The sequence below is a fragment of the Alosa pseudoharengus genome, unplaced genomic scaffold (assembly GCF_046254945.1).
Source record: "Alosa pseudoharengus isolate Yale_2024_CS ecotype anadromous, Long Island Sound unplaced genomic scaffold, YU_APseudo_1.1 YU_APseudo_1.1_scf_23, whole genome shotgun sequence".
NCBI classification, from domain to species: domain Eukaryota; kingdom Metazoa; phylum Chordata; class Actinopteri; order Clupeiformes; family Clupeidae; genus Alosa; species Alosa pseudoharengus.
Window position 1 is genome coordinate 6958135 of NW_027468685.1, and position 22083 is coordinate 6980217.

A 22083-nucleotide genomic window follows, 5' to 3' on the forward strand; every position below is an offset into this window, starting at 1 on the left:
TATCCACACAGCAGGCTTGTGTGGGATGTTTACATGGCTGTGGTAGAGTCCACGTGCTCAAAGGCCTGGCTGGCCGGCTTAGGGCTGCATTACAGCATTGGACTGCGCTAACATGAGTCACAGGACGCAGTGTGGCTGCGGGTCGACAGAGGCAGCCGATAAACGAACACGCTCAGTCCCAGGACACTGCTGGCTGTGGCCCCCTGAGGGTGGCAGATGTCACACCAAAGAGGACAGAGATTGACTGCAATTGGATGATGGTGTGTGTGTGTGTGTGTGTGTCTGTGTGGAGATGGTCTGCGTTTTAGATTAGGAGACAGCTGACATTTGCCACTGTCAACCACACAGAGCCGCACTGTGTAACTCAAGTCATCCTGTGTGTGTGTGTGTGTGTGTGTGTGTGTGTGTGTGTTTGCCGAGCTCCCTCGTTCGTGTACCCGTGAATGTGTCTGTAGAAGCTATTTACTGCCCCCAGACACAGTAGGGGGATTCACGCAGGCAAACATGCAGACGCAGACCTGTGAACTGGTCAATGAGATTTTCAGCAGACGGTGCAAACATGTGTTTATTACTCCGACTGACAGGGACTCTGTTGCTGTGACAACACACTGGTCAACTAACGATCCACACATTGAATATAAATATAGATATATATATATATATGTTCATACCTTGAAACTACAGAGGACCATTAATACTAGTAGCATGAAAAAAATAGTGTGGTACTACACTGAAAGGTCATCAGGAGTATTTCTTTTACAATACATCAAACACGTTGTGCATGGTGGAGAGTCAGAATATTACACATAAAAAAACAACACAGATTAAACCCAATGGTAGGTATTGCGCGGTAGGTGACAAGGTGTGGAAAGAGGAACAACCAACTAAGATCCGTTAGACTACCAACAGGTTTCAGTTGCACATGCGTGTAGTGTTCTGGATGTCACATCTTTTTTCATCAAGTCTTTAATATTGTCCATTGGTTTTTATGTGTTTCATCTTCCAACCATCTTAGAGGCAGAATATTCTGGAAACACTGACAAAGGTGGTCTCGTAGTCATAGTTTTACCTTACCACGACACAAATAAAGATTATGAGGTGGCCTAGCAGTCATAGTCCCACCTGACATAGGACAAAGTGATGACCACGACACAAACAAAGATTATTCTTTCAAACGGTAGTGTTGGGACACGTCTTAGGAAAGAGGAGTGGGGTTTCCGTCTTGTCCTCTTGATGTTTTAGGGAGGTGAAGGGGTGAGGGCTGAGTTTAGGGGGTGACTGGTCTGCCTTCAGACCCCATTAACCACAAGCATGGGAGGGGTCGGCCCGGGGTTAGAGGTCACAGTAAAAGGGTCGGACTCAGAGTCCTCGGCCTCGGCACTTTCTAGGGACAGTTTATTCAGCCTTTCCTCCAGCAGCGAACTCTTCTGAATGGGGGGGGACATGACGCTGGGGGTGTCTGGCTTCCCTTCAATACCCTCTGCCCGGTCTCCTAAAGCAGAAACACACGCATAAATAAACAATATTAACAGTGGTTGAACACTACCCCACGGGTACAGAGAGACCACCAGTAAAATAAATGGCCACTGAAATGGAAATGCCTTAGTATCAAATTACTGGAAATGAAAGTTGTTTTTAAAAATAAAAAAAAAATCATACAGTTGGGTTTTATGATTTTTTTATAATGTTGGGCTTTATGGTGATCTGGCCCATCTCTATATCTAAGACAGCACTTAACAGCATCTTTTAAACTTTTTTTTAAAATCACCACATGGATGTCGTTAATGGACGCCCTTCTTCAGCGTGCATTCAAGTGCAATTACCATCTCTATATCTCCCATTTCTCTGTCTCATCCACACACACACACACACCTCTCTTGCGATCTCTCAACACACACACACACACACACACACACTCACCTCTCTCCTGGTCACACTCTGGCGAGGACGCTCCGCTGCACTCGCTGCGCGGGCCCAGCACCAGCGACGCCTGGCCCAGTCCCTCCAGCGAGCCGGCATCCCGCAACTCCAGGCCCTCAGGGCACGGGGACGAGAGAGAGGACGAGGAGGCCGAGGACGAAGGGTAAGGGCAGGAGGAGGAGAGAGGGTGAGGCGAGGGTGAGGACAAGGAAGGGGACGAGGCGGAGGTGGAGGAGGTGGTGATGGTGTTGGAGCAGGAGGGGGAGGGGGAGAAGGGGTCGGAGCCAGGCAGGTCCAGGGGTGTGTTGGGGCAGGAGGGGGAGAAGGGGTGGGGGCCGGGCAGGTCCAGGGGTGTGTTGGGGCAGGAGGAGGAGAAGGGGTGGGGGCCGGGCAGGTCCAGGGGTGTGTTGGGGCAGGAGTTGCTGCGGCTGCAGGAGGACTGGGTCTCGGCCTCCTCCTCTGAGGAGACGCCGTTGCTGCCCTCCTCCTCGAAGGTCTCGGACATCACTGGCAAAACAAACAAACAAACAAACATGAGGCAAGGTTCATGCGGATAGGAGTCTGCTCAATAGCGTTGGGAAAACAAGGTTCAAATATGTTCCAGCGTGTGGATTGTGGTCACTGCGGTCACTGCTTGTTACATGCTGCATCAACAAGGTGTGTGGTATTGCTTTTCGCTAAAGGTCGAACCCCTCTGTTAATCTGTTGGATCCCATAAGGGTTTCCTCAGGTGGAACTAACTATGTCCTGTCTCTAGCAGGACACCGTAGCTAAACGGGAGGAGTGTTGTCGCTTGGCTTACTGGAAATGCCGTCCGACTCCATTTTGAAGTTGGCGATGTCGTCCCCAGAGCCGTCGCCCTCGGCGCCCACGCCACGCCCCCGTGGACCGATGGCGGAGAGGCGACGGCGGGCGTGTATCTCGTCGGAGATGGTCTCCAGGTTACGGAGGGCCGTGCGGTACTCGGACTTGGCCTGGGTCAGCTTCGTCTGCCGCTCGTCCACCTGCCTCTTCAGTTGCTGTATGAGGAACAGACACAGTTAGTACAGGTGGTCACTTTCAGAGGGGTGGACATCACAAATGCACACAGCAACTCATAACGTACTGTCCACACTAACGGCAGGGTTGTAAAATTAATGAATGTTCTAATTTTGGTGTTTAGATAGAGCAGTTGTGGAGACATGTATTTTAAACAGATAATTCTAAAGAAGAAAAAATGTATAATTTTGCAATATATTATATATTTATATGTTAAATAGCACTTTTTGTCACACACATCTTTGTCAAAGGAGTTGTCTAAATAATTGGGTCAAAGAATAGCAACTGGAATAGAAAACATTGATTCCAGTTATTTAGAACTAGAAATGTGCCAATCACAAACCACATATAAATGATATAAATGGTACATACCTCCAACTGAAGGTAATACTTTGCCTTCAATTCAAAATATGGCCTAAGGGGGGAGAGAGAGACACACAGACATGAGTCACTAGCGACAGACGTACAGACATCCAGACAGACGTGCAGACCTGGCATAGGCCTACACATCTCCGTAGCAACAGCGGCTCTGGAGGAATAACACTCCATTGCAGTGTGCTGCTACATTCCGTGGGCCCAGGGAAGGGGGTCAGTGGCCTTCTAGAACAGTCCTCCCCGAGCCAACATCTGGACCACATCAGTCAAACCAAGCACAGCCGAGAGGGAGCGGGAGGAGAAAGAAAATACTCAACTCCTCATGCTTTCAAACTTTCCCCTACTTTCTCTCCTGTCTTTTCTCTCTCATGTTTCGCTCCCCTTCAGCGTGCCCTGACAGAAATTTCAGGTTTCTGGCGAAGTTGCCGCAAACTTGCGGCAAGGTCATATTTTCACATGCAAATTTGCAGCAATGTCATTATGCAAATTAGGTTTGTCACCAGAAGTTCACTGGAAGTTTGCCATTATTGGGTGGGATGGCAAATCACTGGCAAACACATTTGCCACTAGTGACAAACTTTTAATTGTTGCCAGAACTTTGCTGGAAGTTTGCCTCTAACGGCCAACACTGGCAAACTTCTGGCAATATTTTGTTTCCCACAAATCACCCACAAGTTTGTGTAAGGGTGCACAGAACACTCTGAGATTCTCTTACATTGGGAGTTTTTTGTCCAGGTAATTCCGTCTTAGTTAGCCATTCCCCTTGTATTGCACTGTTTATGCATTATGGCAGTTAGTTGGATGGAGCACTCCAATCTGAACATCATTTGGTCAGGAGAGGCTCCAATAAAAACCTCATTGTTCAGTCATGTTTACGTCCCCCTTTGCTACAAGCTTGCTCTTCAGCTAATATAGTCTCCTGTCTGTAGCAATGGCATGAACCAATTTACTGTGTCGCTCAATTGCTGTGTTGCCCACTCAACAAACCGTACACACTCAAAACACGTTGAGAGCTCTACACACCTGAGTACTTAACTCATAGTCACGTTGTGGGCAGACTGAGTGGGAGGGAACTGGGGGGAGAAGAGGATTGTGGGATTGAGAGGGATGACTAACCTAGCCTGGTTAGCACCAGACCTTATCTCAATTGAAATTGGAATTGGGTCTGGACAAGGTTCATTCACCCCAAATTAGCCAAAGGTTGGTCTGGTTTCTCTGACTAACCTGGACTTGTTGATGGTGCGTTTGAACTTCTTCTCCAGTTGCTTCATGTGACTGATGGCGGCGTTGTATCTGGCCGCCGTCTCCCTGTGTGCCAGCTCGCTACGCGTCCTCGTATGCTCGGCATCCATCACCTTTAAGGAGGCCCCCACACACACACACACACACACACACACACACACACACACACACACACACACACACACACACACACACACACACACACACACACACACACACACACACACACACACACACACACACACACACACACACACACACACACACACACACACACACAGACACATTTTATATACTTTATTTGATTCCACTTTACAAGTCAAGTTACATTAGGAATCAAATCTTCTGAATAATCCAGTAGATTAAATGATATGGAACAGTACTTCACTAGCTGCTTGGCCTTAGTTTTATATAGTCCCCCAATGCAAAGTCCACGTTTTATGTAGGCCTACATGACCTAGGCTACCAAACACTAACACAATGAGCTGGCATTTGTATCCTAGGTTCTCAATGGCAGAAATCAAAGGCTGGTATAGAGTTTTTGTACAGTATGAGTCCTCCATAAATTGGTCAAACACACACACATTCACATGTAGATCATATACTGTACGTCACTTTGGACAAAAGCATCTGCAAAATACCATAAGCATAGACAAAGCCAGGAAGGCACCAACAGCAGGCTGGAGGACTAACAGTGATGCCTCTGTATGATGCTCAGTGCAACATTGTTTACAATCACAACCGAGGGATCATTGAGCGTGATGTTCCAGCTTCTCTCTGATGCAAACATAGTTATCAAACATAGGCATCTTATCTTGGCCAAGAGCTGTTTACGCCTCAAATGGAGGTGGCTTGTTGACTGACATACAAAATAACCAACCATACGGGTTGCTGTTGTGAATTAGAAAATGAAGATGTGGCTTATTCATATGAAATGTTTATGTTTATGAGGTGACATTTATAGCCAGTGCTCCACTTTTCTAAAACCTGCCGTATTCATAGACAGTGAATGACAATACAACTGGGTATTCTGCAACTTTCTAGGCAACATGGCAGTAATAGTGAAACGGCATTGTGAGCGCTAACTTCCCCATGGATTGGACCTACTAATGGTTTTCACTATAAGTGCAGATTGAATGTTATCCCTCGTTTTTGTAAGTCACGTTGTAAGCATCTGCTAAATGAATTAATGCAAATGCGAATAGAACTGCCTGATGAAAATGGTACACACTGCACATCAACCACATTACACACTGCACATCAACCACATTACACATTTCACATCAGGCTTGTGCAAAATTCCAGAATTGAATTGAACCTGGCTCTTAAATTCCAATTCAATTCTTGAATTTCACTTGCATTTCAATTGAGGTAGCAAACAGGGAGCAGAATTGCAATTCGAATTGTGCACAACCCTGTTTCACATTTCATTTTCTAAACCCAAATGTAGGCGCTGTAGATAGAGATAGAGAGAGATAGAGAGATAGATAGAGATAGAGAGATAGATAGAGAGATGGATAGATAGATAGATAGATACTTTATTGATCCCCAAGGGAAATTCAAGATTAGGCGCTTTTGCTCTTTCCCCTATAATCTGTCTTCAAGCTCACCCTCTGCGTGGCGTGGTTAAGCATCTCCTGCCAGGCGGAGTCGAACTGCCGGCTGTCCTCCTCCAGCAGGCGCTCCTCGGCCAGCGCGATGGTCTCCTTGGCCGCCCGCAGGATCTCGATGGCCCTCTGGAAGTCCTGAGTGGCCCTCTGGGCCTCCACCTGGGCCTGGAGAGAGAGAGAGAGAGAGAGAGAGATGAAGGGAGAGAGAGAGATACACAGAGAGGGAGAGAGAGAAATGGAAAGGAGGGAGAAAGAGAAATGAACTTATTTAGTCACAGAATGAATCTTCTAAACAAGCAACCACTGCAGTACTGAAATCATAATAATCATTGTGCCAGTGATTGTTCACTCTGTTAAATGTACACTTTTTTCAAAGTGCAAACAACAAACATCATCCCAGGAATTTGGGAATGGTGATGGGCTGTACATGTAAGGCAGGAGACAAGTTTTTAATAAAAAAAAACTTCAGAGTGTAGCACTAGAATCCTTAAATCAAAGAACTTAAAGAGTAGCACTCTAGAATCTTTGCTTTGCACTCTGGTCATAATTGTGCTACTGCGCTGGAATGTTGAGGTTGCAGTCCTAAGAGGAGGATGGGTGTCTTGAGGAGGGCCATGAACAAAGTCAGTTTGATCTTATTGTCGGTCACATCTATAGCAGCACAAAGGAAGCATGCAAATGAGGGGAGAAAGTGCCTCTACATGCACTGATGATTTTTACTTTTTACTACTTTTTTACTACATCAAATGACTTTTTGACTTCAGAACTCATTTCAGTGATTTGCTCTGCATAATGAGGTTTTACCAACATGTTGAGCTAGCTTTTATTTATTAATGTCTGTACTCTGCAACAGAATGCAGAATTCAGAAATGAAAAAAAAAAAAAAACTGGCACACGTTGAGACGCAAGCCCTTCATATTTAATGAGCGTGCTTTCCTTTTTTCTCTCTCCCTTTTTTTTTAATCGCGGGCTCCGCACAAAACTTAAAGCGCTTTGGCTAATCTCCCACTCCTTTGAACGTGACATGGAGGAAAGCACCGCAGTGACTGCGGCAGAAAGAAGGGGGGGGGGAAAAGTGTAAAAAGAAGAAGCTAAAGTGAAACGAGGTGTGAGATCGCTTTACGTCTTAAAACCGCAATCTCTCGCATTCTAGAGCGACAAAGTCAAACCAGCATGTAAAAAAATAAACCATGAACCACCACCCATTTTTCTTCAACAGCTCTCATTTCCATCACAATGCTCTCTCCCCCTCACATTCCACACACTCAGTCCTTTAAAACCCATTGCCTGTGTGTTTTGGTAGACTAAGATAAGATGGGAACCAGCACACTGTTCCTAATCCCGACCCTAAGAGACAGAACCACCCCAACGTCAGTACCTATATGTAAGTATACTCTTTTGAGTCCCGTGAGGGATATGTGGTCTCTGCATTAGTGAACACACATAGCACACAGTGAACACAGTGAGGTGAAGCACACACTAACCCGGAGCAGTGTGCTGCCTGCTACAGCGGCGCTCGGGGATTAGGTGCCTTGCTCAAGGGCACTTCAGCTGTGGATGTGGGCATGGGAGAGCAGTGCTCAACCACTTGCCCTGCCAACATTTTTCCTACTGGTCGGGGATCGAACCGGCAACCCTTCAGTTTCAAGCCCGAAGCCCTAACCAGTAGGCCACGGCTGCCCCTGCCACCGGAGGGAAAAAAAGAGACAGAACCACCCCAACATCAGTACCTGTGGGAGGGGGGGGGGGGTTGTAGGATGTGTCAGGCTTGATTTGAAAGGATGCACAAGTCAGAAACTTCCTGCTGTCTCATTTCTGTCATCCTCTTGGTCCACCTACCCAACCCAAGCAAACCTTGACCTGATTTCTGCCTGTGTGTGTGTGTGTGTGTGTGTGTGTGCGTGACTGGGTTCGTCTTGCACAGCCCCTTATTTGTGGCCTACATTCAGTTCTTTTTATAAAACGTGCGAGGACAAGAGGATGCTTCACCATGATGACTGTCTGACAGACGGTGGGAGAGATAGTGAGAAAGAGCGAGCGAGAGGGGGAGAGAGAGAGAGAGAGAGAGAGAGAGAGAGAGAGAGAGAGAGAGAGAGAGAGAGAGAGAGAGAGAGAGAGAGAGAGAGAGAGAGAGAGAGAGAGATAGATAAACAGACAGAGAAAGACTTTGTGAAAGAGATAGAGGTTTGATCAAACACTATGAGTCACTAACATTAATTCGATCTAGAAGAAGGGCAAACTGAGACTCTTGTCATTTCTCCCCACCTCTCATAAGCCTTCACTTGGACACGCATTAAGCATCCTCAGGGCCTTATGTGGTTGTACACATGTTTAATACATCTCCATTGTCTTCAAGCAGTCTATGTAAATATGCGGCATCAACATGAGGTGAAGTCCTGGCCTAAATCTCCACTCTGACTCAAGAAAGCCACAGTGGCTGTTGCGACAGAACAGGGACTATGAGGGGGAACTCCTGCCTTGCCTGACAAAGGCAGCGTTTGTACAGCAGAGGTGACGCCATGTTCTTGAGTAGGCCGTGGACAAAAAGACGTCTCAACGTCCTCTCGACTACGTCTTTCTTCGCTCTCTGTGCATCAGTGTCTTTCTTTTGTCTTTCCATATCTCCCCATCTTTTTCCCTCCCTTTCTTTCTTTCCCTCCCTGCGTCCCTCATTCTCTTTCCTTCCCTCTCTCTGAGGAGCAGATCTGGTTTCAGCATAGCGCACAGAGCAACAGCTGGCTTTAGTTAAAGTTAAGAGGAGGTGCAGCAATGACGCTCAGATTCTTCAACAATCGGCCTGGTGATGACCGTCTGAATGGCCCCATTGAAAGGACGAAATAGTTTTCACCCACACCAATGTTCCGTTTGAGCACAAAAAGAACACTGCGATTCTATTTCAGACAGATTTCCACTCAAAGCTGACAGCAGTACAAGCAAACTTGCACACCATGCAACACTCATCACCCCAAATGCAAGCTATAACTTTGGCCATTTCACATGTGTAACACATCAGATAGTAAGCACAGTCTCCACTCTACTTACAAAATCGGTAACGCTTTACTGTGTTAGCATCACTGTGCTAAATTGTGGTGCACTGTGCTAGCAGCTGTATAGACCCTTTCAAAAATAAAAACAAAAACAATGCTTGAACGTACATTTGGTTCCCAATCTACTTCCTCTGCATTAAGATAACATATGGAATGTTAAAAAGGAAGCCTTGTGGGGCCAACTATGATGCTGATAATGTAACTCTCTTAAAAGGGTCTATAAGGAGCCCACTCATGTGCCAGTTACATAATCCTCGCGGATCACCATCCCAGCTGCCAGACTGAGGTTCCAGTACCCCCTCTTGAGCTACTTATAGCTAGCAGATATGTGGTGGTAAGTGCTTCCAGTTTGATGATCCTTTGATGTCACGACCGAAGGTTACTTTGGGAAAAGCCTCAAGTGTCACATTTGCTCGGAATGTGCTTTGATTTTAACACAGGCTTGTTTTTCAGCACCATGTCGATGGGAAATATGTAGCTACCCTGATATAGTTGTGTGCCGATATTTGGGTTAATACACCCCCCCCCACACACACACACACACAATCTCTCTTTCTGCTTGTACACTCAAACTCAAAAACAAGTTTCTGTCAGAGCTCAGCTCTCTCCAAGGTCAAGACCGAAGCCCAGTTGATGGAGTGGTCAGTAAACACAGAGGGTTGCTGGGAAAAGCCCCCTTGCCCCCCCCCCCTCCTCCCCCCCTCGATAAACAGAGCTGAATGGGAGACCAACTGTTCCCTGTGTAAACAGGCAGAACCAGCCAGCCGAGCCAGCCTGCTCAGGGCTGCTCTACTGCTCAGGGTTGGGTGCCTGGGTATAACCGACAACACTTTCAGCAAAAACATCCAGACTACAGAAAGGCCTGGAGTGCTTTATGGCGATGATATTTAGGAAAAAATCGAAACGACAGGGTACTCGAACACACACACACCAAAACAATAAAAATGTGTATATCTGTTTTGCAGAGAATTCAACTTTTAAGACTTGGGGAGAAAAAAAACAGATGCTGACCTTGTAAAAAATCCATTTTTTAGGGGGGGGGGAATTATCCTCTATTTTTCCAGAATGATAATGTTTAAAACAGCATAAGCCAACCAGCTTATTCTCTCTCTCTATATATATATATATATATCCCATTCTGTCTACATCCCAGGCTCATAACCCACTCTGACCTATATTTCTGTGCCTCCACCAAAGTAGCTCAAGCGCAAGCGGAATATATATTTGATGAGCAGTTCCTCCATTGCTGAGTCAATATACTCCACTTCTGACATCTTAAAAAAATAATAATCCGTTGAGTTTGGAAGGAGGGAGGGGAAAAGACCAAACCAAACATCCTCATTCTGTCCCTGACCTACAAAAACTCCCAGTCTACTTCCTCAGCGGCATCAGAGATAGTCAATCCAAGTTTACCGACCTCTGAACAGAATGAGGAAATCAGCCGGCCTCTCCCCTGGTCTTCATAACCAGGATACATGATGAGAGGAACTGGACGAACAGTTTGTGCTCCTGATATTTGGGGCTGTACAACACATCAGACCAGGCATTCACAACGAGAATGGGAATGTTACAGAGATTCTGAACAATTGAAGACAAATAGTTTTGTTCCCCCCTCCGTGCCATTTCCCTGTTCCACCCAGGCCAGCCCATCACAGTTACCTTAATCAGAGACTTTCTAATGAGACACAACACTAAAAAAATTCTTCATAGAAATCCATGGGGTTAGTTTGTAACGCAGTTGTCTACACATATCCCACCCCTTCCGCAGCAAAACATCAACATGTGAATACATTGAGCCAATCACGTGGTGTGTTGTGAATACATTGAGCCAATCATGTGGTGTGTTGTGAAGACATTGTGTCAATCATGTGGTGTGATCTCGCCACTGGAGCAAGGTTGGTGTCGTGACGCTCATTTTTGCCAACATAGATGCCCGATAAGTGCCCAGAAAGCGTTGCAATATGGCCGCCGACAGCCTGCTTATGGGGCAGGCAGCTAGCAGATCGTTAGGAAAGATTAGATGAATGTGATCATTTATGTTTGGGCCTGAAATCGCTGATACAACCTTTAATCCTCAGTTTTGGATTCAGGACTTTGAAACCCAGAAATTTCAGAGAGGAAATATCTCTGTTCATCGAGACTGACATACAGATATAATGAATATCTGTCCACATTGAGCTGACTTCAAGAGCATATTTTAAACTAATATACCTCATGTACTGAGTTTCCACTGCCCTTGCCATCCTCATCCACACTGAAAAAAATTAAAATCCAGTGGCCATGATGCCCTGGAAGTGGGAAAAACCTAAGGGAGTCCACGTTCAAAGACAAAGACGACCATGTTTTATTCATGGGCTGAGCAGACAGCTCGTGTCATAACGGGGTCTCTCAGTGGCTGCTTGAAACACAGCAGCCCCACGTGACGCACATCAAGACCATTCAGGCTCAGACAAGGGCCTTAGTGTGGACACGGGGACAAGGCAGCAGCCCAGCCATCTCATACCAAGGCCCTGTCCCAAAACAGAGACAGTAGAGGCCTATCTTGCACACAGCCAGATAAGTGGAGTCGGATTTGTGGTTAGACGGTGCGCTGTTGTGGAGAGGCGATTAGGTGATGGTTAGACGGTGTGCTGTTGTGGAGAGGCGATTAGGTGATGGTTAGACGGTGTGCTGTTGTGGAGAGGCGATTAGGTGATGGTGGGACGGGAGCGTGTGCTGTTGTGGAGAGGCGATTAGGTGATGGTGGGACGGGAGCGTGTGCTGTTGTGGAGAGGCGATTAGGTGATGGTGGGACGGGAGCGTGTGCTGTTGTGGAGAGGCGATTAGGTGATGGTGGGACGGGAGCGTGTGCCGGTCATTACGGAGGGTGCAGCATTAGCAGAGCATATTAAGGAAGTCGTCTGATTCCCAGGACCAAGTCCTGTTCCCCAGCCACCTAATATTTTAACTGATCATCCTGTTGTACCACACCACACCACACCCCACACACACACACACACACAAACACACACACACACACACACACACACACACACTACTAAAGCCAGACAAACACACACACAACAATCACTCACAGCAGATACAGATGTGCGCACACACACACACACACACACACACACACACACACACACACACACACACACACACACTAGTAAAGCCAGACAATCACACACATAAACTCACAGACACAGAGATGTATATATATGCACACACACAGGCAGGCAAACACACACACGCACACACACACGCACACACACATATACACACACACCCTATCTCACTCCCCAGAGCAGCACAGTTGACGTTACTGTGTGAGATGCATCTCCCTCACACTGCATAATTCATCTAAGACTCTTAAATCTCACAGCCTTTAGAAACGCACAAAAGAAAGCAGGAAGCTTCGCCATCAGCACGCTTCCATTGCAGCTCCGGTTATTGGCAACCTGTATTAAGCAATCAAGGGTGCAATCATCTTTGTAAATGCTGGGTGCGGCATTTCTGATGAATGTGTAGCGAATCTAGAGTCCTAGAGAGACATCAAAAGAGGAAAGGAGATAAGCCAGACAGCCAGACTCAAAACCAGGAGGCCAGACAGCTCTGATCTATCATGTCAACCAGCATCTACCCAGCTGTGAGCAGCATGTCATGACAGACTGCAGACTAGTCTGTCTGGCTGTGGGCTGGGGAGAGGGGGAAGGTGAAACGGTCACTGGTGGTTGTGTGTGTGTGTGTGTGTGTGTGTGTGGGGGGGGGTCAGAAGCTGCCTGGCTGCACTAAGTCAAGGATCAGTCATTTTCATAAATAGGGGTCAAGCTTTTCATTTCCCTGTCCCTGCGAAAGATGACATGGCCCCAGATAACCCGGCAACTAGGGGGAGTCCAGGCATGTGTGGCCTTAAATAAGCTTTAACACACACACACACACACACACACACACACACACACACACACACACTCACACACTCACACACTCACACACAGACAGACAGACAGAGAGAGGGCGTAGAGGGGATATCGGGTGGGAAGGACAAGTAAAGCCCCTGCTTTGGCAGCCTGAGCACGTGCTGATCCAATCATATCTCCCATAAGGCCATGGGGGGAGGGGGGGGGTGACAGACTCGCACGTGCCACCGCCACCGCCAGCAGCAGATGTCCCCTCAGTGGCAGACGCCTCAATCCGCCCCAAGAAGTAGGACAACCGGCACGAGAACGAGGGATCCTCCCCATGGCGCCCACCAATGCTGCCACCACTGACTGCAACTCAACCCTGGTGACGTCCGTAACTCAGGGGAGAAGAAACAGACTGAAGACAGATGTCAAAGAGTCGGAGAGTCTTAAGAAGTTACAAATACGTGTTGTTCTATCAGCCTCTAGTTTTATGCCAACTTCATGTAAGCTAGACTCATGCTTCAGGCTTATTTTGATCAAACTGGCGATCTCGACACCCCTCATCCCCCATCAGCGCTTTTCCTTTCTCGCTCTCACTCCTCTGGTGTCAGCGAAATGCTAAAACAGGAAATGAGCATCAGCTGAGACCTGAGACATGTCAGTCATGTGTTGCATGTGCCTCATGGTGAGCTCCTATTGGCCGAGAGGTGGGAGGTGGACGGTCGATCCCCCTCATGATGACGATGATGGACAGCTGAGGAACAAGTTTCCGAGGCCTGAATTTTACCTTGGCAGGGTCACACACACACACACACACAGCAGGGTTACTAAGGGGCATAGAGTTGGGTTCGAGAGAACATGAGGAGAGTCTGCAGCTGACTTCAGTGACTGCTGAGAGCACAGATTAAACACACACAAACACCACTGATGATAAACCGTTTTATCTTGCAGTCTTCTCTTCACACACGACTGGATTTGTACCACACACACACACACACACACACTCTGTCACCATTCTGGATATCATATTCAGGCGGAACTGAAAGCCTCTCAATCACACTTGAGCACAAAGGTTTATAAACTCCACACACACACACACACACACACACACACACTGTCACTTCCTGGCTTTCCAGGTAGATGCTGAGGCACACAGCTGTCAGATTAGTACACCTGAGCTTATCTACTCAGGTGCCAGGCAGCCCTGACACACACACACACACACACACACACGCACGCACACACGCACGCACACACGCACGCACACACGGACACACACACGCACGCACACACACACAGACACACACAGTGTACCGCACCAGACGCCAGAGGTGACACAAGCAGTGCAGCGCATTAATCAAGGACGGGATTACACTAAAACCCTGACTTTCAGCAAAGAGCATTCAGCCAACCCAGCAGACACCAGCCCTGATGAAAATGCACTGTGCTGTGCTGTGTGTGTGTGTGTGTGTGTGTGTGTGTGTGTGTGTGTGTGTGTGCGCGTCACTGATAATCATAGCCCACCTCCGCGGGAGCCTCACATCCAGTCTGATTAGAATGGGTAGGTGTGACGCCAGTGTGCCCAAACGCAGCCCCTTCGCTGCTTTAAAAATAGCCCTCTGTGAGTGTGACAGTGCCTTTGGCTGCCTCCGAACTCACTCTAATTTGTAGAGGGAAAGTGTGTGTGTTTGCGTGCGTGCGTGCGTGCCTGAATGTGTGTGTGTGTGCATGCGCATGTGTGTGTGTGTGTGTGTGTGTGTGTAAGGCGCACATTGCGGCATGGAAGATCTCACAGCTCAGTGCAGTGCCTTGGCACCTCTCTGAGTTTCACACATGGCAGATTTCCACCCACCACCTCCTCTCTTCCCCATCCACCCATCCATCATCATATAGCAGGCAGTGAGGTACAGATTGGTCCTCACTTCTCATGCTTTCTCAAGGTCTGTGACGATTTGTCAGCACACCCACAAACACATACCCAGACACAGCTATTTCTGCCAGTGTGCTTGGTGGCCACTGAAATAGGTTAGTAGAATGAATGCCTCCCACCAGATATCAAAAATAGAAAGTGAAATTAAAACTGTGCTCTAACTGCCCTGCATGGCAACATCGTGGCTCCCCCCCCCCCCGAAACATCTTGAAGTTTCTTCCTACATCTATAACTACGGAGGTACTTTCTGTCTGGAGTCACTGAATGTTAATGGAGCATGCATGCACAAGAATGCAAGCCTAAAATGTGCCTGGGAAAAGATTACTGAAGAAAAAGACGCATTCGTGTCACGCTAAAGAGAACATTCTCGCCCTTTTAACTGTCAAAGATACTCCCACTATGGGCCTCCCATCTGCAGCATGCTATGCTGAATAAGAGTTCCACTGCACACCAATGAGATCTCTTGAGGGTTCCTATCTTTGTCCTCATAGGAAGTCTTTTGTTCTTGGTAAATGGTGTTCTTGGTAAAATCTCTTGTAAATGGTACTCTTGTTCCCATAAAGGAACCGTTTAATTGTATCCTTCATGTCTTGGAACCTTTTATGTTCCTTTTATGTATATTTTCTGCTTAAGGCAAACTAGAGGAAGTGTTTTCAATCACTAGCATGTGAGTTCAGTCTACTTTTACATAACATCGCTTTGAGAGCTATGTCCACCTCCCGCTCCCTCCCCTCGGTACAGAATTTTGGGGAGGATAGGGATGGATCAGCCAGCATCTCCTAAACCCGTCTGTGGTAATCCTTCAACACCTCATGCTTATCAGCTCAAAACAAGTTAAAAAATGTCAGTGACCAGAAAGGTCATTCAGCTCAATAGCTTTGAAGAAAAACAACTCCTATAACATAGGAGTATGCAAACTATGCTGTCTTAATCGATACAATACAGTCTTACTCAAACTAAGTTGAGAGTTCCACAGAAGATGCAAAAAGAAAAGGAAGACATACAACACAATAGAGTTCCATTAGCCTAATGCTAATAGATTAAAATCAAAGATTCTAGAGCGGAGCTCTGTTCTAGAATCTTTGATTAAAATGTGCTTCAGGGTGAGCTAGCATATTTAGTAATGAGTGTGGGAGCTGTGGGAGATCAGCGATATGACCTCTACGCCCTGGCAGAGTGGGGTGGAGGAGGGTAGCGCTAATCGCCAGCACAAGGTGACTGTGATAGCCATTCAGTGTATGAAGTCCTTTAGTCTGAACCCAGAACAGTTTAATTAGTGACAGCCCTCTGCTTAGTTAGGGCACACACACAGAGAGAGAGAGAGAGAGAGAGAGAGAGAGAGAGAGAGAGAGAGAGAGAGAGAGAGAGAGAGAGAGAGAGAGAGAGAGAGAGAGACACACACACACACCACTCTCACAAACATGCAAAAGGGGATAATATGCACTGCACATTACGGAGACAGAAATACACACACACTACACACAAGTACACAGGAATACACACGCTATGCACACAAACTGAGAAAATTAAAGGGAAGAGAGAAGCTGTTGTTTGAAAATAACTTTCCCCAGCCAGGGGAACTTTGCTGCAGCCAGCAAAGGCGCTGTCGGCGAACTGTGGAGAATCATTTTAATGGTAAACACCCTTCAGGGAAGAAAGTCTCTTTCCCAATGGAGCAGCTATCTATGAAGTGCTGTCTGCGTCTTTTCAAAACAAATTAGCAGAGCAACTAGGCTCTGGAATCATCCATAATTTAGGATGGCTGGCCTTCTAGCCCTGGATGTGGCTTGGGTGGGGCTGCTTAGGATTGGGGAGCTGAAGTAGAGCTATGAGGGAAAACTCCCATCTGGGTAGACCAGTTAAAATGTAAGACTTGCCACAAACATGCGCTTTTTCCACACTGCGCACTTCCTTCATCCACCAATGCTACAGAGATATTCGGCTCAGAAGATTCATCTTAACTTGTTAATATGTTCATTGTAAAATGCAGAATAATTGGGGAAAAACAATGGTTTGCACCAGCCTTATTCACAATAATGTAGTTCACAAGCCATGGGTTGTGATTTTTTTTTGCAGTGAGAATGTTTTATACAGCCACACATATTGAACACCACAAAAGACTCGCCCCCCCTCAAAACTGAGCTCAAAGCCAGGCAAACAGTCTTCTGAATAACACTGGCACAAACAGCACAATTGCTACTTTAATATCTGCTACATATACTTTTTATATATATATATTTATTTACTATAACCAAACTCTGTCTAACTCTCAAATTTGGATCATTGGGTATTCCATGTTTTGGCAATTTCACATCTCTGAAGATACTGCTATGTGAACTTTTCTAAACTTTTTTTCCAGGATGGTAGAGAACTCATGGCATCTGTTCATTTCCACACAGTGCATTTCCATTTCATGCAGCGTACCGTGCTCCTCTGACTAACAGGTCTAATATTGTGATGACGCAATGTTGCTATGTTGCTATGCTGATTAAGCAGTTTGATCAGGGCCCGGCTCCCGGTGACGCTCGACCTGAGAGCCTGCTCTTTTTCCTTCGCTACACTCTGTGACGAGCCTAAGAGAGCTCTCCATGGGCTCTCCCTCGTGGATAAGATCTGGAACGCTCCCATGTTTCGCCGCTGTTCCTTCCTGAGTAGAGAATTCCGGCATTCCACCTACAGTGAGGTCATAGGAAGAGCCTCCAATTATGCAACATTAACCGGCCTGCCCCTCACTGTAAGTGGCCTGCGTGCTGTACAACATGAAGAGTTGTTGTGTTGAGACTAAAGTCAGTGTTGTGATCTCACCGCTGGAGCAAGGTTGGTGTCGTGAAGCCTTGCGCACACGCATTTCTACCGAAATAGATGCCCGATAAGTGCCCAAAAAGCGTTACAATATGGCCACCGAGTGGAGGGACTTCCCTAAAAGGACTTTGGTCAAGTATGCAGTGCTCAGGTATATTAAAGGTGTTAAAAGTGTTAAAAGGCTTGCACCCTTTTGCCAACTTGTCAGAACTGTTTTGTGTATTTATGACCCAACTGGTTGGAAGTTAACACAATGCAATGTGCCATAGCTTCTATTTACAGCATGGGTTGCGAACTTGCATAATTTCATCTATAGCAACTTGGTGTGCCTGCATCTCTTAATGGTCTTCGTAGGTTGAGGACAACACACGGGAAAGTTAAAGACCTACAGGAGTGGGGCGTAACACCTCAAGGCGCCAAACTCCTACCTGTCTGGCCATGCGTCTGGCCTCCCAGTATGGCTTGGACTCGTCCACTGCTTTGCCAATCTTCTTCACCTGTTCATCCAGCTTCATGGTGGCCTCCACCAAGACGGCACGAAACTTCTGCCGCGAGTCCTACGGAGAAGTAGGGGACGGGTCAAACCATGCTGCAACTCTCGTAGTTACTGTTAGTGTGAGTTTCAATTCCTTATTGCTTTTTTAAGAAACATGGTGGGAAGATCTCATATCTCATGTTATACAAGATGATATATTTATGAAACAAACTATTTCTAAAGCAAAGGCTGTTTGATTAAGTGCAATAATGGCCGGAGAGAGTTCTCTTACACAACGTATGGAGTGTGTTACTGCCATCTCTCTCCATGCCTATTCAGCAGAGAGTCAGTCTACAGGGCTAACTAATGAAAACCAGATTGCACACAATTCAGTTTCCTTTTCAATAACACTACATTCCTTTTCGTACACTTTATCCACCTCCCTCCACCTCGTTCGCCTGATTCTGAGCCAAAGTCTCTTAAAAAAAAAAAAAGACATAAGGCACTTCCATAGTCTTGGTTCAGAACCAAGAACCTTTGGAAAAGCTGTGTCAGCTCATTCCATTCAGCAGTGATTTAGTTAATAAGGAATCTACACAGCGGAATTCCATAGAGGAATTAACCTTGATAGAGAATGGACCCTCTATATCAGGCAGGTCAAACTAGTGTACGGCAAACTACTAGAACATTCTGAGAGAGCATGCGTAGGTGAGCTAGAACTCAACGGTTCTGCTGGGCCTGCGCCGGTGTGTAGGAATGGCACAAATTGTTAGTCTGGGTGAACCCAGACAAACCTGTAAGCACACTCTTAAAACTAATGTGTTGTCCCTGTCTGGGCACAGAGATGTGTTAAAAAACAACGCTTGTGTTGTGTTTTTTCAAAACACATTCATTTTAAGAGTGTACATTTTCATTTGCTCTGCAGGTCCACCTAGAAAGGATCCCATTGATGGCCATTTCCAAATCACCAAAAACCCAGGATGACCGATAGAACAGTGCATTCAACGCGACCAATGGCTGCGCTGATAGCAACAGGGTTAAACAGACATGGACGTGTATTTTCTTTGGAATTGAGTAAACAACTGCAATTAAAACCTTTGTTTGCTGCACTTATCAAATTATTTGGTAAGAGTTCAATGCATCAATTTAAGTTACATTTTAACCCAGCGAGTCGTAAGTCAAGGAAAACTTTCCAGACCCACTCTAAACCTCAAGTGAGATTTGAGAAGTGGTCTAGTGTCAGCCAGGCAAACAAATAATGGGGTGGAGTGGCTACGTCCTGTCCTTTCCCCAGTCGGCTGGAGGAAAAGGATGGAGAATAATGTCCAGGGCTGATTTAAGCTTCCTGTGACATTTCATGTCCTGTGCTTCAGCGACAAGGCCAGGGCGTATGACAGCATACTGCAATATTCTTTTGTGACCGCTGCTTTTCATATGTTAGCATCTGAGCAACTGATAGCACCACAGGATAACAGGGGAAATGCACAATAGCTGACTTTTGAAGAGAGATAACTGAAGAATTATTCAATCAAATGATTCACTTTTGTATGTTTTGGTTTTGTGTGTTGGAAATGCGCCATGCTGTTCATTTCATTGCCACTAGGAATCCCTTTTGAAAGAGGCCAGCAAATGGACTGGGACTGTTTTTAAAAACTTTAAAAAAAGATCTAATCCTCACATAATAAAATAGAAGAATAGTTCCGTATTTACACAATTAAGTGCCACGTTAAAAAACATGTGTTGTGAATTACTCTTCCTCCCCCTATGACCTTCACTAGGCATCAGATGAGGTATTATTACACCCTTTCAACCTCAATTAAATTGGCTGTGAATTTCCTATGTAGTCTAAATTGTATACACACACCATACAGACAACTCTGAATTGTGAATTCCATAGGCTTGTAGTCTATATGATGCGGGGGCAGCTGTGGCCTACTGGTTAGCGCTTCGGATTTGTAAGCGAAGGGGTTGCCGGTTCGAACCCCGACCAGTAGGCACGGCTGAAGTGCCCTTCAGCAAGGCACCTAACCCCTCACTGCTCCCCGAGCGCCGCTATTGTTGCAGGCAGCTCACTGCGCCGGGATTAGTGTGTGCTTAACCTCACTGTGTGTTCACTGTGTGCTGAGTGTGTTTCACTAATTCACGGATTGGGATAAATGCAGAGACCAAATTTCCCTCACGGGATCAAAAGAGTATATATACTTACTTATACTATACATACAGTACAGATGCCATTTTTAAAGTCCAGATAGATAGATACTTTATTGATCCCTAGAGGAAATTCAAGCGGAAATTCTAGGGGAAGTCCATATAGTGTTGATGGCATGTATACAATACAGACCGTTTTGATTTTCTCTCTTGTAGACTACAGGCAAAACACTGCAGTGGCTGTGTCTGAAAAACTGTTCGTTGAGGGGGAAGGGTGATCGACTATCCCTCCTGCCACCACTTTAGGAAAAACAATGACATTGCACAGAAAGCATGTGGGGTGTAGAAGCAGAGTGAGGCCTACCTCCAGCTCTGTTTCCCATCTGTTGATGTTGTCTGTGGACTGATTCAGTTTTTCTAATTCACCCTAGAGAGAGCGAGAGAGAGAGAGAGAGAGAGAGAGAGAGAGAGAGAGCACATTATGTCAACAATGAGGACACTGGACAAGATCACAATAACATTCCCTAATTTACAACAACATGGGAGCTGGACATTTCACATTTAAAGGGCTCATGTTAACGACGACACGACACAGGGACAATGCAAGTAGGCCAAGGTAGACTACATGCCGAGCATCTGTCATAATTCATAACATCAACGGGCGGACTTTTGAATGTTTTAGACTAGTGAATATCAAGAGCCAATTGCATAGGCGTAGCTTTTACCAAGCCATCCTGCCTGCCTCCCTTCTCCAAATGTCATGGAGCTCAAAACACCGGCAGTGCATTATTAGCAGACACCATCAAATGTGTTTCAGCACATCAGCACGGACAACCTTTGAGGTTATTCGTAAGCTACTATTTACAAGGCGAGGGATCTGAAAGCAAGTCCTTATCGCAGTTCCACCACTACTTCTGTTCCCCAGCCTTATCAACAGGAGCAGGCAAAATAAGGCAAACTGCTACGCTCGTCTTTTTGAGGCAACACCGCCACATAATGTTAAACTAAACGTCTATAGGCTATTGATAAAGAGGATGTATTTCAACAGCATGCATAGGCTCACACTAGTTGATGGTATACGTGAGTGGTACAGGCGCTAACAAATGGAAGCGGTTGTATTTTAACCCCGGTTTAAGAAGTAGGCTAGATTGTTTCAACCTACCTGAATTCTGGGGTCCACCTCCTCTTCCTCTGGCGATTCCGAATCTTCGTCAGATTTATTTCCCTTTTCTGAATTATCCATTCTGAGTGAAGGTGTTGAACGTGGTCGTGGACTAGAAACAAAGCGAATTCCTCTGCGAGCGGGCTATGTCGCGGACTTCATGCTGGCGCTCCCATAGTCTATCACTCTTCAAGCGCTCTTCTCAGTAAAGAGCCAGGCATTTTAATACAATTCATTCAACCATCCACACCAGAATTCGGTTAAAACTAATACCGGCAAACTGTGAAAGTAGCCTAGCCTAACTACGTCCTTCTCTTGCAAAGGCTGAATGCGTGTGACAGCCAAAATCATTGGCTTCAGTGGAGAGGTTAAAGCATTGCCCCCGCCCCCCCGTGGTTCCTGTCTGAGTCTGGTTGTATGCAGAAGTTAGCGGAGCCACAAAGGTAT

The 22083-nt window shown here is 46.3% G+C and overlaps 1 protein-coding gene across 1 annotated transcript; it reads right to left on the reverse strand.

The window, feature by feature from the left end:
- Positions 1–547: 547 nt before the first annotated feature.
- sh3bp5a (SH3-domain binding protein 5a (BTK-associated)) lies at positions 548–21975 on the reverse strand. Its single transcript, XM_076301181.1, has 9 exons — positions 21637–21975; positions 20839–20901; positions 18280–18408; positions 6186–6350; positions 4558–4688; positions 3331–3373; positions 2723–2939; positions 1921–2427; positions 548–1492 (listed from the first exon to the last, which is right to left on the reverse strand). The coding sequence occupies exons 1-9, from the start codon at positions 21715–21717 to the stop codon at positions 1290–1292; spliced, it is 1539 nt and encodes a 512-aa protein (XP_076157296.1). The 5' UTR covers positions 21718–21975; the 3' UTR covers positions 548–1289.
- Between the last annotated feature and the right edge of the window lie 108 nt (positions 21976–22083).

Excerpts from the sequence above, each read along its gene's own strand:
- sh3bp5a (XM_076301181.1), bottom strand. The coding sequence starts at position 21,717 with ATGGATAATTCAGAAAAGGGAAATAAATCTGACGAAGATTCGGAATCG. Across the intron at positions 18,409-20,838 it reads GATGGGAAACAGAGCTGGAG|GACTCGCGGCAGAAGTTTCG; the intron begins GTAGGCCTCACT and ends ACTTCTCCGTAG. Across the intron at positions 4,689-6,185 it reads TTAACCACGCCACGCAGAGG|GTGATGGATGCCGAGCATAC; the intron begins GTGAGCTTGAAG and ends GCCTCCTTAAAG.